Source organism: Falco rusticolus, chromosome 19 (assembly GCF_015220075.1).
Source record: "Falco rusticolus isolate bFalRus1 chromosome 19, bFalRus1.pri, whole genome shotgun sequence".
Taxonomy (NCBI): Eukaryota; Metazoa; Chordata; class Aves; order Falconiformes; family Falconidae; genus Falco; species Falco rusticolus.
Window position 1 is genome coordinate 3,364,537 of NC_051205.1, and position 22,968 is coordinate 3,387,504.

The 22,968-nt window shown below is 50.8% G+C and overlaps 1 protein-coding gene across 1 annotated transcript; it reads left to right on the forward strand.

Moving 5' to 3' along the window:
- Positions 1–11,177: 11,177 nt before the first annotated feature.
- LOC119140185 (vigilin-like) lies at positions 11,178–21,318 on the forward strand. Its single transcript, XM_037371274.1, has 15 exons — positions 11,178–11,253; positions 12,192–12,325; positions 12,863–13,078; positions 14,730–14,930; positions 15,408–15,623; positions 16,469–16,675; positions 16,890–16,997; positions 17,547–17,651; positions 18,149–18,227; positions 19,151–19,278; positions 19,583–19,687; positions 19,950–20,063; positions 20,395–20,481; positions 20,643–20,774; positions 21,077–21,318. Exons 1-15 carry the CDS (start codon positions 11,178–11,180, stop codon positions 21,284–21,286), a joined length of 2,118 nt encoding a protein of 705 aa, XP_037227171.1. The 3' UTR covers positions 21,287–21,318.
- The last annotated feature ends 1,650 nt before the right edge of the window (positions 21,319–22,968 follow it).

Sequence of the window (22,968 nt, forward strand, 5' to 3'; positions counted from 1 at the left end):
GCACCTCGGCACCAGCATCTCCTCGGCAAAAGCAGGGGGACCGCTTTGGTTGAGCCTCTGCCCCAGAGCACCAGCAAGGAGAAGTTTTGTGAAATCGAGGCAGAGCTTCTAAAGCCAGTGGAAAAAAAAAAAGAAAAGAAAAAAGAATTAAAGTGTGGCACTCACTGCCACCGACAACGGAGCCCAATTTGTCACACTTGCTTCAGCTAACAGCAGCTGCTGAGTGAGCCAGCAAAGCTTGTCTCCATTTGTGTCCCCTGGCCATTGCTCAGCCCTCCAGGTCCCATCTGCCCTCCCCGCTGGGCTGGGGAGACCAGTGCCACCACTCTGCACATCGGGGCTCTCCAGCCAGGACACGGCCATGGCTTGGCCAGCTGCTGCCAAGCACAGGATTGAACAACCAAAATCCTCCGGCTTTTCCCTTGGGAAGAGAGCTCAGCTGAGTCACTCTGGCCTGTAGCAGCGTAACTGCCTTGAAGACTTCTACCCTTCTTGAACCCTGTTGGCCAGCGGGTGCAGCACAATGCGACAAGTTCCCTTCTCCTAGATGAGCAGAGTAACAATTTCTTCCATTACTGAAACACAGCAATTTTGAAAGACCATGAACCCATAGAAGATAGCGGATGCCATAAAATCCAAACTCTTCCCTGAGGCCAGGTTTCAGGCACCTTTTCCAAGGTCTCCTCCAAACCTTTGCTCCCCCTTTTAAGGCCCACGTGCCCCGGACCTAAGCCTGAGTGACACTGGGAGGGAAACAGCCTTCTACCTTCCTCAGCTTTTGGTACAACCCCTCACCAGCATGAGACTGGACGCTCCTGGCCACGAGCCCTGTTCACAACTGATGCTGTGTGTTTCCAGGCCCTGTCAGCTACAACAAAGGGCTCCGGCAAAACCAAACTGGGTGGAAATGCACAAACTGGTACCGCTGTGTATAAGCAAAACACAGCCTTTAAAGCCAAACCAAGGGTTTCACTCTAAAGGTGAGCTTTTGGAGCACCATGAGGCTCTGGTGGGACAGCTCAGGAAAGAGTTAAGCCTATCCATCTTCAAAACTTCTGCTCACCTTGGAAGAGGCCACATATGCAGGGCTAGTGCTGCCCGTACCCTGGAAAGTTAATTTAACCCTAATTTCTAAACAGCACTGCAGATATCATGAGAAGGGCGCAGCACTGTCTGCCTCTGTCTCACTATGAGCAAACACTGACAGGCTGGCCAATTATTCAGCTGCTTTGGGGGCGGGGGGAGTGATTTACAGTAGATTTGAAAACCATCCTCTTGCTGATTGAAGTCTGCTCCGACTTCAGCGAGAGTAGCTGGGGAGAACTGCAGACAATGCTGATGTGCTCTTCAAAGCCTTCACTGCCCGCAACCTGCACGGTTTGCTCAGAGAGCAACAGAATCGCCCGTCAGCCAGACCCAGAAACAGAGTCACTAAAGCAGCATCAGCACTGTTTGGAAGTTTATCTCCGTGTTTTGCGGTCTTTCCATATGGCCATTTCATTAATAAAAGCAATGTCATCAAAAGCTTGAGGGAATAAGCAATGAAATTAGTAAATGAAACAAATCCTGCACTACAGGGGAGCAGAGAGTATGGGAACTGCGTGTTCTGCCCTTGCTTACACCGCACCTGACCAAGAGCCTTTATACGCTGCCTGAAAAATCCATGGAGTTATCCACAGCGAATCCCAGTGACAAGATAACCAGGTACAGCTTTTTTTTTTTTTTTTTTTTAAAAAAAAAAACCAACCAACCAACGAAATCTTGGTCTATGCTGCAAGGTCAGCTCCAGTTGAATGTGGCAGCAGCTCATCCCCGGGAACGCAGACGGGGATCTGCACTGAGCCACCAGGCACCCTCCTGAAGACAACCCAGCTGGCTGTACAAGCACTGCTGGAAACCAGGCAGCAGCGAGCTTCACCTGGAGCACAGGGCTCTGGATCCGGGAGCTCAGGGCTCAGGCTGAAGGAGACAGGACCCCGCATTACGACTGTCATGAGAAGAGGAAACCCCAAGGAAGCTTTTCTGTCTCCTCCTCGTTACAAGGCACTGGGAAACCATTTGCCACCCTGCGGTAGCACATAACAGACCCAGCACGGGGGTTATGCAGGCAGAAGAAAGCTGCCACTGATTAAGAAAAATTACACCCTAGGCCTGTCTTTTCTTTCCTGATCACAGAGACGTGATACGCAGCTGCCTTCTGTGATGCCAAGAGATGTCAACCTTAGCAGTCACACAAAAGATCCCTGAGAAGACAGCATGACAAAGAACAAGTAGGAAATGATCTAAGAACGATGCTTTTTCCTTTCTGCAGGGAGAGCAAACACTTCCATCAATCCATAACAAGCCTTTGGCACTTGTCAATATGGCAAAAATCAGGCACTTAGGGAGGCAGGAAAAGAAGATGACAGCGGAGCAAGGAGGAGAAACAGCCACTTTTATCAGCAGGTTACATCAGCCCCCAGCTAAGCTGCAACAGCTCCTTCATGTTGATCCATTGCTCCAGTCTTTTTTTACCCAAGACAGACACAAATCCCCCCCTCGCTGGATCCAGAGGATTCCCTAGCAGGCTGGGCTGCCTGGCAGCTGGGAAAGCAATCTGACAGGGAAAAGCACACCCGACAGACACAGGATTCACTGGGTGAGCACAGGATGACACACTGGTCCCAAGGGTCGCAGATCTGCAGACACCCTGGCAAGCAGGGATAAGCCAACCGAGGACGCAGGTATGCAGTCCCTACAACCCTCTTCCCACCCAAAAAGCCCCATCTCAACACACAGATTTGGCGGGGGTTTATTTATTTTCTTCTGGTGGCAGAGATGCTCCCTGCTGCTCCCTGCAACTGAGAACAGAACAGACACAACTCACCCAGCAGAGAGGAGAGGGGTACAGGGAAGCTGGTGCCTGAGGGGAACTGCAAGTAATTCCTGAAGTCACTGTCCCAAAGTGAAGTTCACCACAAATCATCCTGGCTTGCTCAGGTAATGATCTTGTCTCCCCCAAAGCGAGCAGCAAGCTTGCCTTAACAGGAAGAGCAATTTTCACTCGACGGTTAAGAGTACCATCGGGGTGGCAGCACGGCCATCTGCATTACAGCATCTTCCTTTTCTGTTTCAAACAAGACACCAGCCTTTCGTTTGCCCTGTTGCTGCCCCTCAAATTAACCTCATTCAGTTCGTCAAGCTGCCGGTCAGTGCGCATAACATTCCCGATGCAACGCTCCTGTGAAAATTTCAGTCAATAACTCGCTCTTTCAAGTGGAGACCATGATCTCTGAGCCTCACAGCCACCGTTTGCAGATTGGCCAACAAATGGGAGACAGGGAAATCACGGCTCACCCCCCTGCAGCAACCTCCAAGCAGGAATCAAAGCAGTGGCTTTGGCGCTTTACAGGACACAAGGCTTGGGTTCAGGGACACGGGGGAATGAAGGATGCCCGTGTCACCCATCAGCTGGGCTAAGGCACAGCCCAGCCTGCTCCGCTCTCAGGTGGACACGTGCGCGTCACCCTGACGCCCGACTGCATCCCAGGCTTTATCTCCACAATTATTCAGTCCCCTCTGCTTCCCGTCAAGGAGCTGCCAGGCAGCGTAAGGCAGCCAAGGGCAAAACTTCAACTGGGGCAGCAAAAGAGCAGCAGAGCAGGCAGCTGCTGAGGGCCAGGGCGCAGCTCGGGCACATCTCGCCCACGCCCGCGCTGCTCCCATCAGGCAGCCTCAGCAGCACCGTGCCCGGAGTCTGTCTGAAGAGCCCTTGGTGAAGCGGCTGATGGAGCAGGTTCCCAGGACCTGCCTCCTGGCACGTCTCCATGAGAGCAGCAGCTGCCCTGAAAAGCAGAGATGCTCACCATGGGGGAACTCGGCCCCGTGGAGTCAGCAGGGGGGATCATCACACACACAGAGTCACAGAGCGGCTGGGGCTGGCGAGACCTCTGGAGATCATCTGGTCCAAGCCACTGCTCAAGCAGAGCCCGTCTTTATTGCAGGCAAAGAAACCGTCCCTGAGCCGCCTCGTATTACTGCTCTAGTGACTGATCAGCCCCAGGACTGGCAGAGATGGCGGTGAAGCACGACAGGCTTTATTGCCCAGTCCCATGGGTTAGGGCCCTGAGGCAACGGAGGGGCAGATGTACCCTGCAAGCCCCCCGGCTACACCGCGAGCTGCCCGGGGAGGAGGGAGGCATTGCACCGGGGCAGCAGGACCCGAACAGCTCTGCGGGTCACTGCCTGCGACAGGCATGCAAACCCATCATTTCAACACCAGTACCAGCCATCCCTGGTGGCTTGCTCTCGCCACAGATGGAAAGCGGGTTTTCATGGTGGATTCAAAGAAAGCTGCCCTGGGAATCCCTCCCCCACTTGGAGGTTACCTTTGTCCCCCAAACAGCTGGAAAAGCAGCAAGGAGGAAATTCGTCCCCCTCCTCCTTGGCCCAGGAGGCTGAGCCTGGCCTCTCGCACGCTGCCTGATGCTTTACCCGCAGACCCAACCAAGCCCACAGAGCCAGTAGGGCAGAATGTGTGCAGGTACTTCAAAAATGCACACAACCTAAATACAGAAGGATAGCACACACAACATGGAAGACTGAGAAACAGAAGCAAGACCACTGGGCTTGTCAGCTGCCAATTCGACACCTGGTAAATGACAAAAGTAGAAAAGGAGATTCCACCTGCTTTTGGAACACCAAGAAACAACTGCTTGCTTGCTTGCTTGCTTGCTTGCAGTTTAGAGTGGAAAAGCCCTTTATAACTCAAAATTAAACTCCACAATGCCCTGAATCTGACCCATCTTCCAAAAGATCACCATTTGGGAAGATCTCAGCTGCTTCACCTATGGGACTGAACACCTGGCAAATCTTTCACTGCTAGCGGTCCTGCTGCCTCTTCCAATCCCTTACATTTTAATCATCACCTTCAGACACCTGCTGCTCACCAAGGTCAATTAAGGATGAAGAATGAAGGAGAACAGGAAAATGACAATAGTAACCAGAGCAGGGACTGACAGCAGAGCTCTGAAACAGAAGTGACGGACAGCAAGGCATTACTGTACACAAGTTTTCAAAATGCAAAGACAGGGTCTGTCCACATTTTTCCCAACTCCTCCTATATCCAAACACTTTTCCAAGACCCAGCTGGCTATTTTAACAGAACCATGCCCTCCCAGTCTCTGCATGATACATCAGTCACGGAGCCCATCTCAGTCCCCTTATCTTAACCCTAGCTTCCATTTAATCTCCGCCCTGAAAAAGCACAGAAGCAGAGCCCTTAAAACCTCATCTACCTTCAGGGGAAAAAATAAATATACAAGTTGGCTTTAAGAGCAGATAGCATCTAAAGGAAATTATAATTAAGCTTCAGAGTTGGAGATTTCCAAGGGACTACTTCACTCCAGCACCAGACCTCCAGGCCAGTGCAGCAGCTGTTAAAATTGTAAGTTCCGCCACATTTTATTAATTACTAATTACCACTTCATTACTTCCACTCCAGCTCCCGAGACTGCTGCTGTCACTGTTTCCTTCAGGAAACAGTTCAGGTCACTTCAAAACTGCAAAGAATGACTTGCAGGCCTAGCAGGTCCCACCCACCCCTCCCCCCTAACAGGCCCCCAAACGCCGCCCTCACCTGGCAGGGCAGCCACCGAACCCCTGGAAAAGGTATATAGGTTGGGGCAGGGCTATATGGCCCGGGGCGGGTATATAGGGTGGGGGCGGGGCTATATGGCCAAAGGGAAGGGGGCACCTATAGGGTCTGAGGGGAGGGGTATATAGGGTGGGGCAGGATTATATGGTCTGGGGGGGGGGGATATAGTGCGGGGGCGGGGCTATATGGCCCAGGGTGGGGCAGCTATAGGGTCCGGGGGGTTATATAGGGTTAGGGCTGGGGTATGTGGCCCATGGGTGTAGCTATAGCTTCGGCGGGGGGTATATAGGCTCGGCTGGCCCGGCTCGGATAGGCTCGGCTGCCTGCTCGTCGCTCTCGTGCGGCTCAGAGGCTAGACGCTCCCTCCCCGGGATGCTGTGCCTCTGCGGGATTGTAGGACAAGGCCTCAAGGACAAGAGTCCAAGTACTGATAGCCTGATGAACAGAGACTTGTTAGAACTTGTAGGGCACAAGCCCAGGGAACAAAGGAACAAGCTAACTGCAGACCCCTGAGCCATTACAGTTGAGGAGGCAACCAGACGGACAGAGAAACAAGTAGCCAGATACGGGAACGGAGAGCGCCGATATGTAACTTTGTTAATCAAGAAAGCGACGTAGAAAGAAACCCCCTAATTTTGGATTAGAAATTATTGCTATGGCAAGATAAACTAGTAAGTTCCTATTGTTCTAACGGTGTGCCTTAAATATCAACCAATCCGTGTTTTTTACGCTTAAGATTTAACCAATCAGTGTGTAATATGTAGAAGGTAGAAACGTATATAATTGTAAGAAAATCACTAACAAATGGACAACTTGCTTGCATCAAGCTGCGTCCCATCTCTTCATTCGCCGCACTTGATGGCGATCACGCGGTGGAATGGGACTTGGGCGGCATGCCCTCCCCTCCCCTCCCCTCCCCTCCCCTCCCCTCTCCTCTCCGCCCCGCCCCGGCTAGGTGTGAAGATGGATGCCGGTGATGTCCTGGTGCCTCCACCTGGCTCCCACTTCAAGGTTGTGATGCCTGAGGTCAGGGTCCACCTGAAGGCTCTGACGGAGTTCTCCAGGGACTTTGTGTTCCATTTCGTGTTGCCTTAGGGCTACAACGTGCTGGGGTTTGGGGGCAACAAGGTTGTGGTATGCCAGAGGTTAAGCAAGTAAAGTGTTAAAGCGTGTTATTGTTATGGACAGAATCTGGGTTTGCTGGCTCTGAGTTCCTGGGGTTATGGTAGTGTGATCTTATTATGTGTTCTTTGTGTGGTTTTGGTTTGGTTTTTTTATGTGGAGAGTGCCTTTTTTCATCTTTTTGGCCTTTGCAGGGTTTGGATGGGGGCCTTTGGTTTGTATACAATGTTTCTTCTGGTTGTTTTTCTGCTGTCTGGTGGATGGTGGTGTTTTTTCTGTCTTGTCGACCAGTAATGATGGTTTCTATATCTCCTGCAGGTCAGGCAGTGTTACTTCTGATGTGGTCTGACTCATTTCTGGTGAGTTGGTAGGTAGGTATGGAGGACTTGTGGTCCCTCCATGGAGAATGACTGCTAGAGGACTAACAGGCAGATCTGTGGAGGGGTGAGAGGACTGCTGGCCCATAAGTAGTGACTGTCAGAGGACTAAGTGTACTTGAATTTATGCGGGCTTCCAAATTCATGGTTGTTTCTCCTGCCTTGAGGAATAGCCATGGGAAGTCACCAGCCACGCAAAAGAACAAGAGGATTCCCAAGCCTATGTGGCTTTCTGGTTTTGCTTTTGAGTAAGAAAGTCTTGTCTCTACATGAGTACAACTGAAATGGTCAATTTTGCTCACCACAGAAATCAGGGAGCAGAATTTTTGTGCTGTGCCTCGCATGGCTGCCAGGGCATGGTGGGAAGCAGCAAGAGAATTCCTTCCTGGCACCTTCTCCAGGGGAGCCATGCTGCGCTTTCCCAAAATGTATTTTTTCGGCTCTGCATGAGTGCAAAAGGTTTTGGTCAATTTTTCACCACAGAAAGCAGGGAGCAGAACTTTTATGATGTGCCTCACATGCCTGCAAGGACAGAGTGAGAAACAGCAAGAGAATTCCTTTCTGGCACCTTCTCCAGGGGAATTTCCCAGTTCCCAAGAGACTCCTGGTGCCGGCTGCAAGGGGGCTCCCAGATAAAGGGTGGTCCTGTGTGATTGATGTTGGGGTTGGAATTGGTGATGTCTCCTTTCCTTAGTCTCATTAAGGCTTTGCAGTGACAATTTGGGGCTTTGCTCCTATTGCTCTTTTATCATATCACTCACAATAGCTACTATTGTTTCCTTTTATCATATTGCATGCTATTTTCCTTTATTATAATACAAGAAACTACCTTTGATATATTTCAATATTTGATATATTTGATCGATTTGATGTGGAGTTCATCTTTGCTGGGTGTCCAGTCAGTTAGCAAGACATAATTTGGCGTAGTGGGCAGCATATGAAGCAAAAATGTCTTTATTTAGGAAAAAAAAATATTCCTCGACTTGCTATTGGCAGGTGGGAACCATTGCCTTATGGTGTTTGGGCCAGAGTGGTCTGGTGGTGCTGGGCAGTTGGGCCATGCCAGGGACAGAGGGATGGCAGCAGGGGAGGGGCGGGGGAAGGGGTTTAGGGACGGACCCTTGGGAATTGATGAAGGATTTTAGGGATGGACTGGGGTGGGCGGGGGTGTTTGTGGGTATGGGGGTGGTGGTGGTGGGTGTGTGTGTGTGCCGCACCCCGCAGCTCCCCTCGACTGCTTCCTCCTCACCAACACCTGCTCAGCACCCCAGAGGGGCTTCCCAGAGAGTTCCGGAGAGCCGGGGAAGGGGCTGTCCTGCACCGCCCCTCCAGACGGGGGCCGCGCAGGCAGACCCCTGAGCCCCACCGAGGGAGGGCAGCGCCGCTGGCCGCCCCCCTTCCGTTGCGTCTCCTCACCTGCGCCCCGCACCTCGCGCAGCCAGCGACCCCGACCGCCGCTCCCACGCGCGCACAGCTGGCGGGAAGAGGCGGGCCCCTCGGCCTAGTGCCCAGCACAGGCTTCGCTGCAGGCCTACGAGAGGTAAAGCTGGTCCCGGGGCACCCGGTGGCACTGGCCGCGTGGGCGGGCGGTGGGGGTTGGGGGTATAGCCTCAGCTATAGTCGGGAGGAGGGTGCGGGCCCGTCTCTGCTGCCGGGCGGGTTGCGCTGCCTCCAACAAGACAGCGGCAGCAGAGAGACGGGCTCCGCAAGCGGGATGTCCAGCGAGCACCCGACTGCACTCTGTGGTCTCGGCCTGTCCCATTGGCGTGGTGTGGCCCACGTGCCACCAGGGCAACCCTCCGCAGTGAGCGGGGGTGCGGGGGCTGCGCGGAGGGGCTCGGCCCACCGGCCTCCTGCACCCGCCCAACCTGCCGGCCTCCCCAGCCGCTCCCCCACGCAGTGGCCGCCCCGCACTGCGCCAGCAACGGGGAGCGCTCCGGCGGCACCCAGGGTGCGGACAAAAGCCCTGAGTCACGTCGCGCTCCCCCTGTCTGTGGCGGCTGCCCTGCGGGTTGGTGGGGGGGCCGGGGCCACCCCCGAGGGGATAGGGCTGTGGGGGGCGGTCGCCCAGTCGCCTCCCCGCCGCTCTCCGGTAACAATGGTAACTTTTTCTTTGGTAGGATAAGGGCAGATGCTCTCGGTCAGGTAGCTAGTCTTTTTTTTCCAATGCACATTAAGCTGCTTCTGGGGAGGGTACGGCCTATTAGAAGAGAGATCTGTAACCCTGGATTTTACAGCTGTTATCGGAGTGGAGAGCCATCCCAGATAAGCCCCCCTGTGCGGTTCACACCTTGTCAAAGAAAATCAAGATGTGCTATTGGTTACAGTATTTCAGCTGATACTGCCTTTCCCAAACATAGTCTTCCCTTTGCATATAGAAGCATGTTAAGCTGATACAAGTGCACTTAGGATTGTGCTGCTGCGGGGATTCAGGTCATTCACCCAGGCCGCTACCAGCCAGGTGGTTAGAGCAGTCAGCAGCTGCACTGAGACCAGTCTAACATGTTCAAACTGAATGCGAGCGTATGGCTGGAAAAGTTCATTCACCGTGGCTGTGAGGGTATCTGACAATTTGATCTGTGGGTTTCTGCAAAATACCAGCTTCATGTGAAAGCATTGTTTCTCTTAAAAAAAAAAAAAAAAAAGAAAAAAAAGAAAAAAGAATAAAAAAGTACTCAACAATGGTTCAAATTTGTTTTGTGTTCAAGAATTCTACAGAAGGAAATCCTCAGGCCTATACTGTGCAGAGCTTATAAAATGAACCTTACAGCAGGAGAGCAAGAGTCTGGCAGGTGTCCTCGTGGCTGTTTTGAAGTTGACAAGCAGTAAAGGCAGGATCTGGAAACTGCCTTTGCACTTCCCTTGCGGCCAGAAAGAGAGAAGTTGCAGATCAGTTGGTCTCATCCTTAGCAGGAGTAGGCACCCAGGCATGGCCTGAGAAGACACTGTAACAAGAAATACAAGCCTTTTAGCCCCTGTGGATCAAGCACAAGAGCAGCCTTCTTTCTGCAGCATTACCCTTAGAGAAATGCTGTTGTAACCTTGACAAAGACACGCACTGCTGCAGGAAGTCCAGGGCTTTTCTGAAGTGGGCTGGGAAAGGCATGTTCACCCAGGGTGTAAGGAGTCTCGCTTGTCCAAGAGCATGTCACTGAGAGGCCCAGAGCCTGTAAAACTTCTGCAACATGGGTCTGTGCAAGAAGTAGGGAGGTGTTCTTTGCATTAAAATATGAAAACAGATAAAGAAGAGACAGGAAAGTAAAACCCAGCTGCAGGATTAGGCCTCTCTTCCTAATGTTCCTAACCTTGAGAGGAGAAACTGTTAGGCTGCATGATGTACTGTAGTGGGCTTTGCAGGTAGTTTTTTGTTTGGCTGATTGTTTTTCTGGGGGTGGGGGTTCTAGAAGCAGTTCCGGCAGAGTCTGCTACCAGGAGGCTGTGGTATTTACTGTGGGCTGCGAGACTGTACCTGGAGCGGAAGGGAAGGTCACGCTCGGTAGAGCCTGTTGTGGGAGGGATTGCAGAGGAGCTGGAGACACCAGGAGCTGCTCTCTGGGCCCCAGGTGCTCACGCACGGTTGGTAATCAAGGCGTAAGTTTTTCAGGAAGAGGCAGCATCCTGGGCCCTTTTTTGTTTTCTCTCCAGGGTTCCACAAGGGTCTTGCACTGACTATGTGTACTTTGGGAGACTGGTTTTAAAATTGCACGCCATTAATAATTGATAGATTAATGAGAGTATGCTTTAACAACTTGGGGTGTCCCCCTTTCCAAGACCCTTCTTAGACTGCACATCCTCTGCCTTCTTAATGAGGAGCTCTGGTTTTGATGCCCCCTGAGTTTCTGTGTGGTTCAGCAAGAGAACAGGGCAGCAGACTGGCCCTGTAGGTGCTTTTCAAGAGGCCGGCTGGAGAAGTGCTCAGTAAACGCGTCATTTGCCTTCCTGGAGTGACTTGTGTGCATCTTGAATGCTGCTGGTAATAGTGTTGCCTCCTCTGTCTCTTCCAGTGGCATACCTGGATTGTGTGTGTGTGTGGGAAGTCGATGATGAGCTCGGTGGCAGTTTTGACCCAGGAGAGCTTTGCCGAACACCGCAGTGGCTTGATGCAGCAGCAGGTGAAAGGTGAGAAGACACAGCTGAGTTCCTGTGGTGTGCCTCTAAATAGAGACTGCGCAGGCAAGGTTCCTTGCTGTTAGCCAAGCTCGTTCCATGCCTCCGGCTCCCCCTAAGTGTCCAGGCATGGCGTTCGCCATTCCTAGGCTGGCGGCCTGCCAGAGTCTGGCTTTCCACCAACAGGAGCACATCGGTGGTGCTGCACAGTGCAGGGCCAGGCGGAGGCAAGCCTCAGATCTTCACAGAGCTCTGGCTAGCAACGCTGTCAGCCGTGGGGCAGGGCATGTGCAAGCATGGGTCATTGGGCTGCAAGAGAGCCTCGTGGGATCAGTGTGCTGGATTGTCACTTCCTCCTTTGCTCAGCCAGGTGCTGGGGAAAGTCAGTATAACCGTACTGACTGACTCACTGATGGGTTTCGGCACCCATTCTCCAGCTGCGAGCTGGCCCGCTTGGCACAGCCCAGTGCACAGCTGAGTCGAACATAAGCTACAGGCTTTCCCTGGACTCTGCCCCAACTAGAGTGCTTCTGCTTCTCTCTGCCTTCTTCCTGAGCATGTGTCTGTCTTGTCCCCTTCTGACCTACAGCCTTGCTGTGTTCCTTTGATTTCTTTCTGCTTAGCCTGTTGTCCCCTGATGAAGCTCCTCTCAACAAAGTTGGTGATAATGTGCTGTGTTTGCTGCCACCATTCACTTGCACGTTTGCTTCCTGCATCCATAGTGGCACCTACTGCAGTCTGTGCTGTGCTGAGCTCAGCTGTGCTCCAGACTCGGCTGCTCTCCACAAGCATAACTGTAGCAGGATGGATAGTAGTGCACAAGTCCTTTGTTGTCCCATGTTGATGATGCCTAAATAGAGTTTCACTGCCTCTGAATGGGGGCATTCCTGTGGGGAGAGCATCTCATTTGCCTTGTTTGCTTCACCCCAGTAACAGCTTTAACTCTGAAGAAGAGAAGGATCCTCCAACCTACGAGGAAGCCTTCCCTGCGCTCCCTGAGAAAGCACCATGTTTGGAAGCTGCCCGGGAACCTGCTGGTCCCTGGAGCAAAATCCGGCCAATAAAGGCTTCTGTCATCACTCAGGTTGGTGGGAGTGGGTGTCTTATCTCTCTCCTTTTCATCCCTCCAAAAAGTAGGTGAAGTGAAGCTTTCCCTGGAGTATGAAATCCCTTAGTGTGTCGGAGTAACTGCCTCTTTGCTGTCCTTTGCCCTGGGGCACAAGGAAGACTGCAGCTGAATGCTAGGACTGCTCTGGAGGGGGAGGGATGTGTTGAAAAACTGCCCAGAAAAAGCTCTGCATCCCTGTTCCACAGATAGCTGGAACAGGCCTGAAGGGAGGATCGCAGAATTCAAGGAGTGAGTGCTAATGCATTAAAGTATTCCGCTTCCCCCCCCCAATAGCATGTTCTTTAGGAAAGCACTCAGTTTGGGACACACTGCCTGCTGCCCTCGTACTGCAGCTGGTGTCTCCACTGGAAAGGCTGATGGGTCGCCTAAATCTGGGAACTTAGTTCGCCAGTGAAGTCCTCCTGTATGGCAATAAGAGAGGGAGGCACTGACAATCAGAAGCACACTGACACCTTGCTGTGCCCTGCTTTTGTCTGTCCCGTGGCTGAGCAGGTGTTCCATGTGCCACTGGAGGAGAGGAAATACAAGGACATGAATCAATTTGGGGAAAGCGAGCAGGCCAAGATCTGCCTTGACATCCTGCAGAAGACAGGAGCTCACCTGGAGCTGTCTCTCGCAAAGGACCAGGGCCTTTCGATCATGGTCTCTGGCAAGCTGGAAGCAGTCACGAAGGCTCGGAAGCAGATTGTCACTCGACTGCAGACTCAGGTGAGGGCATCTAACTGTTTCTGCCTTCATCTTTGCTCTTCCCCAAGACTCGCAAATGCTTTGAGACCCTTGGGCCCGTGTGCTTGTAAGCCAAAGAGGTATGTTGTTACATGACTAATCCAGCTTTGCCATACGTTTTCAAAGCACCCAATTGGCAATTTGGAATGGGAATGAGGCTTAAAATAGGGTTCCAAGGTAATTACAGGCCGTGGTGTTGCATGAAGCGTGGAGTCTGCGATCTCTGGAACATTTGAGTTGCAACCAGTGACTTTGTGCTGAGGTGCTGGTGCTGGAGGGGGTGCAGGAGCCTCACACACAAAGCTAGTAGTGTGTGAGAAAGGGACTGTGCTTTTCCCAAAGTCCTTCAGAGGAGAACGTGGAAGGCTGGGAGAAAGAAAAATAGAGAAAAGGAAGTCCTGCCAAAAGCCAAAAGCTTCGGGTCAGGGTTCTGCCTTGTGTAACTCAAGGCACACTGGTAAGGAGCCACAACCCTGTTGTTTCGGTTGCTTCAGTCCTCTAGGTTTTGATCTCTTACCTTAAGGTTCTTGAGCTCATAGTCAAGGTGGTAGCTCTTGTTAGGATGTATCGCAGCCAGGTGTTGCAGTGTGTTTTAAAGTATAATGCCAAAGGTAGGTAATGCGATGTTAATACCATGTCTGCTTAGCGCTGTTCAGCCCCTGTGTCATACCCTGCCAGAGGAAAGAGAAAGGAACAAAACCCTACATCCACAATGTGCATCTGAAAAAGCAGTTCAGGTCGTGCCGCCACAGATCCATGAGCCACTGTTCTCAAATATACCTCCTACTGCCCTGGCCCCAGGTCTGGAAGGTGTGTCTGTATTCCAGCTTCTCTTAGGCTTGGCTGGCTTCAGGACAGGAACACAGAGCTGAAAAGTCACACCGAGTGATCTTTTCTTCATCTTTTATTTTTCCATTATAGCTTGAATTGTCATTGTCTGATTGCTGTTAGTGGTTACCTAATCACAGGGATCAGGAGCACGATAGCAGTCATCAGCTACCAGACCTGTAAAAACTCAGTGAGAAGGGAAGAAGTCAGGAAGCCCTTGTATAGAGCAGCCCTTTAATGGTAGATTGAGAAGGACCCCTTTTGCATGTGGGGCCTTCTAGAAGCAGTCCCAGGAGCCGCATGTGCTACACTTGAAGACACCTTAGCACTTAAGTAGCGGTAAGCATCTGCTAGCTGCCTGCCTCCTGCAGTAGGTTTCTGGTGTTGAATTTCTCTTTCCTAGGAGTCATACTGTATGTCTTGTTCTCTGTAGCCTTGGCAGCAGATGTCAGAGTTCAGATAAACTCCAGCTGTGCGCTGTCATCTCAGTTGTTGTCTGGTGTCTTACACTGGAGGAGAGGCACCTCCTCGTCTGTGTCGGAAGGCCTTTGCTAATTCAGGGTACTGCTCCTGTGCAAACAGAAGGGTTTTGAGGGAAAGGTGGGGTTTATACTCCTGGCATGGAGGCACTGTAGATCAACTGGTACAGTGTCAGCCCTCAGACAGAGTGTGCTGGGAAGGCGTTGTGTTTGCTCTGAGGAGTAGTACCACTGAGCAGCGTCTACCTTGCTTTCCCTGGCTCTGTTCCTGTGGATCTGCCAGTGCAGGCAAGGCTTTTCACAGATGCTTGGTTCTTCTGCTGCAGGCTTCAGCAACAGTTGCCATCCCCAAGGAGCACCACCGTTTTGTCATTGGAAAGAAGGGTGAGAAGCTGCAGGACCTGAAGCTCAAAACTGCAACCAAAATGCAGGTCCCCCGCCCAGATGACCCCAGCAACCAGATCAGCGGCACTAAAGAAGGGATTGAGAAGGCCCGGCACAAGATCCTGCTTATCTCCGCTGAGCAGGTACCTCAGTACTGTGATCTCTCTCATGGCATTAGCTGGTCAGCCATTTTGCTTCCCCATGGTATAGTTGGAGTTTGCAGCCACCGTGGCTACAGTCAGTGGCTAACGTTAGCCTGAACAGAGAGGTATACTGTGCCACTCGCCGGCTGTATGAGCACCGCTGCCAGGTCCTGAAACTTCTTGTGCTGCGTTTTGTCCATCTCTGAAGCCAAAACAAGCATTTGATAGTTGAAGCAACGCGTCTTAGGTGCCAGCTGAGATAAGGCAGAAGGTCACAGGGGTGAATATCGTAAACAAGGAGCAGCAGCAGCAACCGCATTTGTAGATTGAAAGAGGTGGAGATCTACAAGCCCGCAAACTGAGAAGGTTGCTTGGGCCAGAGTGTCAAGCAGGACACCCCTGGGAACTTAGCTGTGCCTGGCAGAGACTGTAATATAGAGGGCGGCTCCCACCAAGGTCTGTTGCGGGCTCTTCCAGGATAAGCATGCCGTGGAGCGGCTGGACGTGGAGAAAGTGTACCACCTTTTCATTGCTGGCCCTTACAACAAGCTGGTGAGGGAGCTCATGCAGGACACAGGGACGCGCATCAACATTCCTCCTCCCAGTGTCAACAAGACAGAGATAGTCTTCACCGGAGAAAAGAAGCAACTAGCCCAGGCTGTGGCTCGAGTTAAGAAGATCTATGAGGAGAAGGTACGGATGGTCCATAAAGCTTCCCACCTTCCCCTGGCACCTGCTCCTAGGCACTCTTCCCTTCTTGTTCTACTTTTGTGCATCCCTCTGTTGCATCTGGCTCAGCAGCCCTTGCAGTACATGACCCCGAATCTTACCATTTCCTCACTCGGCAGAGTGGGAGCTGGGCTGATACTGTCAGGGAGGTGACAGATTTCTCGCTTTTCTGTATCGTAGGAATTAGCAGGCCACCAAGAGCTCCCCTGGCTCTTGTCCACACCGGTGCTACTAAGGAAGGAAAGAAGTGTGAAGTCTACAGTGGTGGCCAGCTGACAGTATCAAAGTTACTACCTAAGTAGAAGTTGCTGAAGAGTGAATGTCACTCCAGTTTATTTCCCACAGCCAACGCTGCTGTGAATATCCTTGTTGTGGGTTGCTGGGCTGTTTTTCCTCGTGGTTAGGTCTGTATTTGTACCAGTCTGGATTTCAACAATCAGCTTATAGCCTGCGTAGTGTTGCATCACAGCACTGCCTGGGAGACGGCTGGGAGTTGAACCCTGTTGTCTGATGGGGGGATGGGGACGACGACGATGACATGCCTGTGTGTGTTTGTGGTCTCTAACATGCCGTGTCCCAGGGAGCTTGACACAGCATGCTAGTTTTGTACTTCCCCTGTGAATTTTTGAGCACAAGGCTTTCTGTAGGCAGGGGTCCAAGGGGTGCTAGGGTACTGCTGAGCCACTGTGCTCAGCTTGGCTTTGCTCTTTGCTGGGTGCAGAGTTTGACTGCATCTTGTGCCTCTTCCTGTCGCTCTTGTCCTTCCCCGCCCCCTTGTGATTGATGCCTCAGTGTCTCTGCCCCTACAGAAAAAGAAGACTACTACTATTGCAGTGGAGGTGAAGAAGTCCCAGCACAAGTATGTCATCGGCCCCAAGGGGAGTTCCCTGCAGGAGATCTTGGAGAAGACTGGAGTCTCTGTCGAGATCCCACCCACTGACAGTAGCTTGGAGACGCTGATACTGCGAGGCGAGCCTGAAAAACTTGGGCAAGCATTGACTGAAGTCTATGCAAAGGTACTGACAAGATGGGCTAGGCCTCCTTTGAAGGTCCCGCGAAGATACATTTGTGAGCACTGACAGGTGTAGTGGGGGTGGTCTCTCTTGGGCCATTAGAGGTGCAGCTTAGAAGTCAATACCGGAGGTGCAGCATGGGAATTGGAACTGAATTGTTGTGAAGGCCTCTTCCAGTTTGTCCATCAAACAGCTCCTCTGTTTTTCTGTCTCTCAGGCCAACAGTTTTGCCGTCTCCTCGGTCTCTGCCCCCTCTTGGCTTCATCGTTTCATTATTGGAAAGAAAGGACAGAACCTGGCCAAAATAACTCAGCAGATGCCAAAGGTATGGGTGAGCTGGTTAGCTTAGCACCCCCAGTGTAGAAAAATGTTTAGTCCAGATCACTCGTCATGGAAGAGTGAGGTGTATTCTAGTGTGGGTAAAACCAGGGGGAAATGACACAGATCTTTGCTGTTCAAGGGAACCCTCTCTTTTACTGCTGCAAACACTGCTCATCCTATGATGAGCCCTTCCAAGGAAGCTTTATGTGGTGCTGTTTTGAGAACTGATGTAGTAGGATACCTGGGAATGCTGAGTGCAACAAGGGCTTCTCCCTGGTGAGTTAGACGGTATCTAGATAAAGGCTAGATGAGTAAACTTCTCCAAAGCCCTTGCAGAAACCGGGACAGCACCAGAGCCTTGGGCTCTAGGCACTGCCACATGGCCGAAATTGTTAAGTTACTGACTCGTAAAATTGTGGGGATTTTGTTTGGGCTTTTTGGGAAGGAGCGCATCTCTTAGTGGCAGGGATTGATGGTGTAGGCCTGACCAAGAGCATTGGCCTGGCTTGGATCTTGGCAAATTCTTAAGAGATTCATTGTCTTTCACCTCAAGGTTCACATCAAATTCACTGGAGGAGAGGATAACATCACTTTGGAAGGACCTACAGAAGATGTACATGTGGCTCAGGAACAGATTGAAGCCATGGTCAAGGATCTGGTGAGCTGGAGTTACTAGTTCCAGTAAGAAACTGGGGGAAGAAGGGGAAACAGAGCAGAGGTGATGAGGTGTTTATCACATCCATATGATGTCCTGACATGCTTAATCGAACTTGCAGAAGACAAATTGTGTGGCAGGTGGATGGCACCCCTTGGTTATGAAACTCATCCATAGCATTCTTGAAAAGTCAGCATTAAATTTTTTGGTGCAGAGAAGGAAGGATTCTCTTTGTTATAGCTGGAGAGGCATATAAGTAAGTCTTTTCAATGTTTCATGAGCACAATGCTCTCTCCTCAAACCAGAGGAATGCTTGTGCTCTGCCTAATAGCAGGAGAAGTGCTTGTAGCTGACCGCTAGTGAGTCAGTGCCAATACTGGCAGTAGGCAGTTACTTAGGGCACGAGACAGAAGCAGTGACCTGCCCTACCTGGCCCTATGTAATGTAATGTGTAGTGTAATGTGTAGAGTGTAATGTAATATGTAAATAATTCTTTTTAGATCAGCCGGATGGATTACGCAGAAATCAACGTTGACCACCAATTCCACCGACACCTCATTGGCAAGAATGGAGCTAACAGTAAGTGGAGTGCCTTTCTAGTCCTTCCCATGCTCACACTCTTCATGTTTAGTAGATCGTATCAGGGGCTCTGTAGCTCACCCAGTGTGCTGTCTCCATCACCTTTCCTCTGCTTTTCTGGACTGGTGGTGGTACAAGGAGAGAAATGGGCCGTGAGGCTTTAATGTGTGAAAGTACCTTGGGAGCCTGAACAGTAGTGGAATTACTTTGATGTGTCCTGGAGGAAATTTATTTTTTTTTCACACGTTGCTCTGTGTGAATGACATTTTAGCAGCCAGTTGTGGGTGGTGGAAATCTGCTTGGTGAGCTTCTCCCTGTAGAGGAATGAAGGCGGTGGGCTGATTAGCATTGATAACATGCAGCTGTGGCCTTGCCTCAGCGGCAGTGAGTTGATTGACATGGACGATGTGCAGCTGTAGCTGGTTCCTGCTAAAGTGGTTAAATAGCCCTGTGGCTTGTGGGAGAGGGTGTCAGATGTAGGAGGAGCAGTGTGGTCTGGCCTCTGGAGGAAGGTGATACAGCACTGGCAGTGGAATATGGCCAATGGTAAAGCCTTGTTGTGGTCTACTAGTTTGATAGTGCTGCAACATCTCCCCAACAAAGAGTCTGGGGTAGAAATGAATGATTGCCTTCTGCTCTAAATGTGATACTGTTTGGGGAAGAAACATGCCTCGCTTTGACAAGGGAACAATTGGCTCTGTAGATGCCACAGTATTTACTTGTACAGGTTCTTGTGTGGCACAGGTCTGCTCTCACTGAACTCTGTGGTGAAGAGGCAATTTCCCCTGTCTCAACCCTACCCCACTGAGCCCTTCCCAGAGGCGGCTTTACTTCTTCAACAGCCTCTGGGCAGTGATAATCAAGGTGCCTTGCTTGCAAGTCTTTGCCTAGCAGACTGCGTCACCACAGTCCTTGCCTTGAAGTTAACAGGATTAAGGATCTGTACAAGGTGTCTGTGTGCATTCCCCCGGACAACGAGAAGAGCAACCTGATCAGAATTGAAGGAGACCCACAGGCCGAGAAAGAGCTGCTGGAACTCAATTCCTGTATGGTGAGTGAGTAGGATGTGATGTTTGGGAGACTGCAGGGTTTGGGCTCTCGTGTTCCCTTGTAACCTTCTGGTGCGAGTGTGTGCCCCTTGCCCACCGAGCACTTGGATCTCATGACAAGTGCAAGTTCCTCTTCACAAATGTCTTCCTCTGTTCCCTCGGGTAGCCCTTCTCTGTCAGCCTAGAGTGAATTTTATCTAGAGAAAAGAGGGACAGTGCTGGCAAGTAAACTGTCGGGCAGCAAACCGGTAAGTAAAAGTATATGGCTTCTGGCTGAATACTCAGCGTGAGCTCTGTTCTCATCAGGAAAATGAACGCACCGCGGACCTAATCATTGAGCAGAAATTCCACCGGCTCATCATTGGGCAGAAGGGTGAGTGGATCTGGAAAATCTGGGAGAAATTCCCAGAGGTAAGGCTTTTTAGGAGATGAGGAATCCAGAGGGGTTATTTCCTAAATGGTTAGTAGGCCTGTCGTCACTGAAGTCGTAACTTTAGTGGCTCTGTAGTGCAAGTGTCTGAGCAGATAGTTCTTTTAGCCAGAGGCCGCTAACACGGTTACCCTTTTCTGAATGGGAAAAGGGGATGTGTAGGATCCCCCCAACCTTTGCATGTGTCTGACACAAGGGTTCTTGCATTTGCTTGAGCTGACTATAAATGACCACCTCCTGCAGGTTATCATCAACTTCCCAGACCCTGCACACAAGAGTGACATTGTCCAACTCAGAGGTCCCAACAATGAGGTGGAAAAGTGCACCGAGTACATGCAAAAGATGGTGGCAGACCTGGTAAGGAGGTCTTCTGTCTGCCGTTCCCTCCTACGTGCCTGGATAACCCTGGGGCAAAGCAGAGCTCTACTGGCTTGGGTAGAGCTAAAACACCTCAAGAGGAGGGAGCTGTCGACGCTGTTTTGGCTGAATGGAGGCAGGGGGGTAGTACCTCTTATGTGAAGGCTATAGGGGAACGTACTTGCCTTTGTTTAGTCTTACAGGTCTCTCATATAGAGAACTTCCTTGGGTCTAAGCCTATTTTCAAAAGCTTGTTTATCAGAGTTCCTGAAGTCAGGCCTCACTTGCCATGACAGTGTAATCTTCAGTTCTCCCTTCCTTTCTCCCTTAGGTTGAAAACAGCTTTTCTATTTCTGTCCTCATCTGCAAACAGTTCCACAAGAACATCATAGGGAAAGGAGGTGCCAACATCAAGAAGGTGAGAGATTGTTCCAAACTCAAGTGCTTGTGATGATCACTGCCTGCAGCAAAATCCCACTGGATGCTCTCTCCTGCTCATTGGTGATGTCAAATATAGCCTGCAAGGGCTTTTCTTCTGAAATGGGACACTTCTGAGATTTTTTTTTTCCTTTGTGGCAGATCCGTAAAGAAAGCAACATCAAAATTGATCTCGCAGCAAAGAACAGCAACTCGGAGACGATTGTTATCACAGGCAAGAGAGCAAACTGTGAGGCTGCTCGCCACAGGATTCTTGCCATCCAGAAGGAGCTGGTAAGTGAAGCAACTGGCCTTTTGCGGTTGAGGGACTTGAAAATCTTGCTAGAAGACACAGATACAGACGTGGTTGTAATGGGTGAGGGCAGGGAGGAGACAAATGTGTCTGTCTGTTCTTGACTCGTAAACCGAAGTTTGTGACTGCTCCTGTCAGGAGTAGCCAGTCTCCAAGTCCTCTGCTCAGGCATGTCTTCCAGATCTATAAAGCTCCTAGCAAGGTGGGAGTTAGAGAGTAAGCAGAGTGGGTGCAAACACATTTCTGCAGCTTGACTCAAGAGGCTGGTACTGTCCTCCCTTAGGCCAACAGCACAGAGGTGGAGGTCTCTCTTCCTTCCAAACTGCACAATTCCCTCATTGGTGCCAAAGGCCGCTTTGTCTGCTCCATCGTGGAGGAGTGTGGTGGAGTCCACGTCTACTTCCCCACCAAGGGCTCTGGCAGTGACACCATGACCATCAGGGGCCCAGCCCAGGGTGTGGAGAAAGCCAAGAAACAGCTGCTGCACCTGTGAAGTAGCACAAGGTCTTAATAAATAAATAAATAAATGGCAATGCTCTGTTTGTGTTGAGAAAGGAATCTAGTCTGAATAACTAGAAAAGAAAAGGTAGGCACCTGAAGGAGGGAAGGAGACCATCAAGTCAGGAAATCGTTGGAGAAAGAAAATGGAAAGGTCTATTCCACCTAGATCCCCCCTATTATGAATGGAATGACTGGGTGTCCAAATCAAAAGAATATGTATGTAAAGATGTTGTGTAACATCTCAGGAAAACTGTATAAAATAAGTAACTTTTCACTGAAAACTTGGGAGCTAGTTTGTCCAGTGCAAGTCAGCTAGCTCCCTGACATTGCACGAAATAAATACCTTTGCTGCTTAAAGACAAAACTGGTCTGTGAGCAGTTACTCTGTGTGCCATTTTGGCATCAATTTGGCGAGCCAGGCAGGAGAACTCTCCGCCGGTGCTGGAATCCAGGGGCCTGGGGACCCTCGGGGCCCTCAACTGGATCTTCTGTCAGTGAGACTCCCTAACACCTCGACTTCTCACACAGGTGGACAAGGACTTCTGCACAACAGAAAAGGTATTTATATTTATTCTTTGTTTTGAATATTTGATTGTCTTAAGATCTGGGAAGCTGAAAACTTCATTTAGGGTGTCTTAAGATTTGGGGATTTCCTAGAACATAACAACTGACATAGGTCTCTGTGTCTTGTTTGTCTATGTGTTGTCTTGTGACATGCTCAAGATTAGAGTTACAAATAGTAAGTAAAAAAAAAATATTCTAGTAATGCTAGGTGAATAGCTAAAAACTTAACATGCTGCTTAGGGCCAGAAAAAATTAGAGCTTGGTTTTTGGCAATTGTTCATTGAAACACGTACTTTGTGTGCTAACGCAAACTGTCAGCATTCCTAGAGTTGTATGTAAGTGCATGGTACCTTGTAACATGCTGCCAGTGTGGCTGAGGGCTGCCCAGTGAGTGTGATGTGTGTGAGACACTCCACAAACTTCTTTCTTCCAGAATAGCCTTCAAACCCACAAATCTCGGCAAGTCCCACCCAAACTCTTCAACAGAGAGCAGTGAGTAGGACCTGCTGCTTCTAACTCCCCTTTAACCTCTGCTGAGCTGCTGTTCTTCAGATCCTACAGCTACTTTATTTGCTTCCCCAGCACTACGGACTCTTGTTTTCTGTTTAGTTTTCATTCTTTATTCAGTTGTGTCTTCTCATTTGACCACTGGAAAAGAGGGATCACATGGATGCAGCACTAATTCCAGGCACCAGCCTTGGTGATGTCATGGACACATCACAGTGGGGACTGCTCGTGGTCGGCCACCTCACAAAGGGGTCGGTGACACGGTTGCCCAGCCCCAGGCATAAAAAGGGCTCTGCTGGCTCAGACTGCCAGACAAGGCAGGTGAGCGACAGCTGCGAGGAGCAGGCACCGGGGGGAGGGCAAGGGGGCTGAGGCTGCCCACAGGAATGGAGTATGACTTCTCTTTTGTTGTTTCTCCTGGGAATTACAGCCAGACTCTTGGAAAAGGACGCAGCAAGAGCATGGCTCCTGTCCTTTCTCAGCTCATCACTCGGCGTGAGAGTTCTCAGCGTTCTACAGGACACATAAGACGATCCTGGCTTCTACCCCATCCTGGTTTTTGTGGGAGCCTCCCAACACCATAGGCAAAGGTAGCTTCACAAT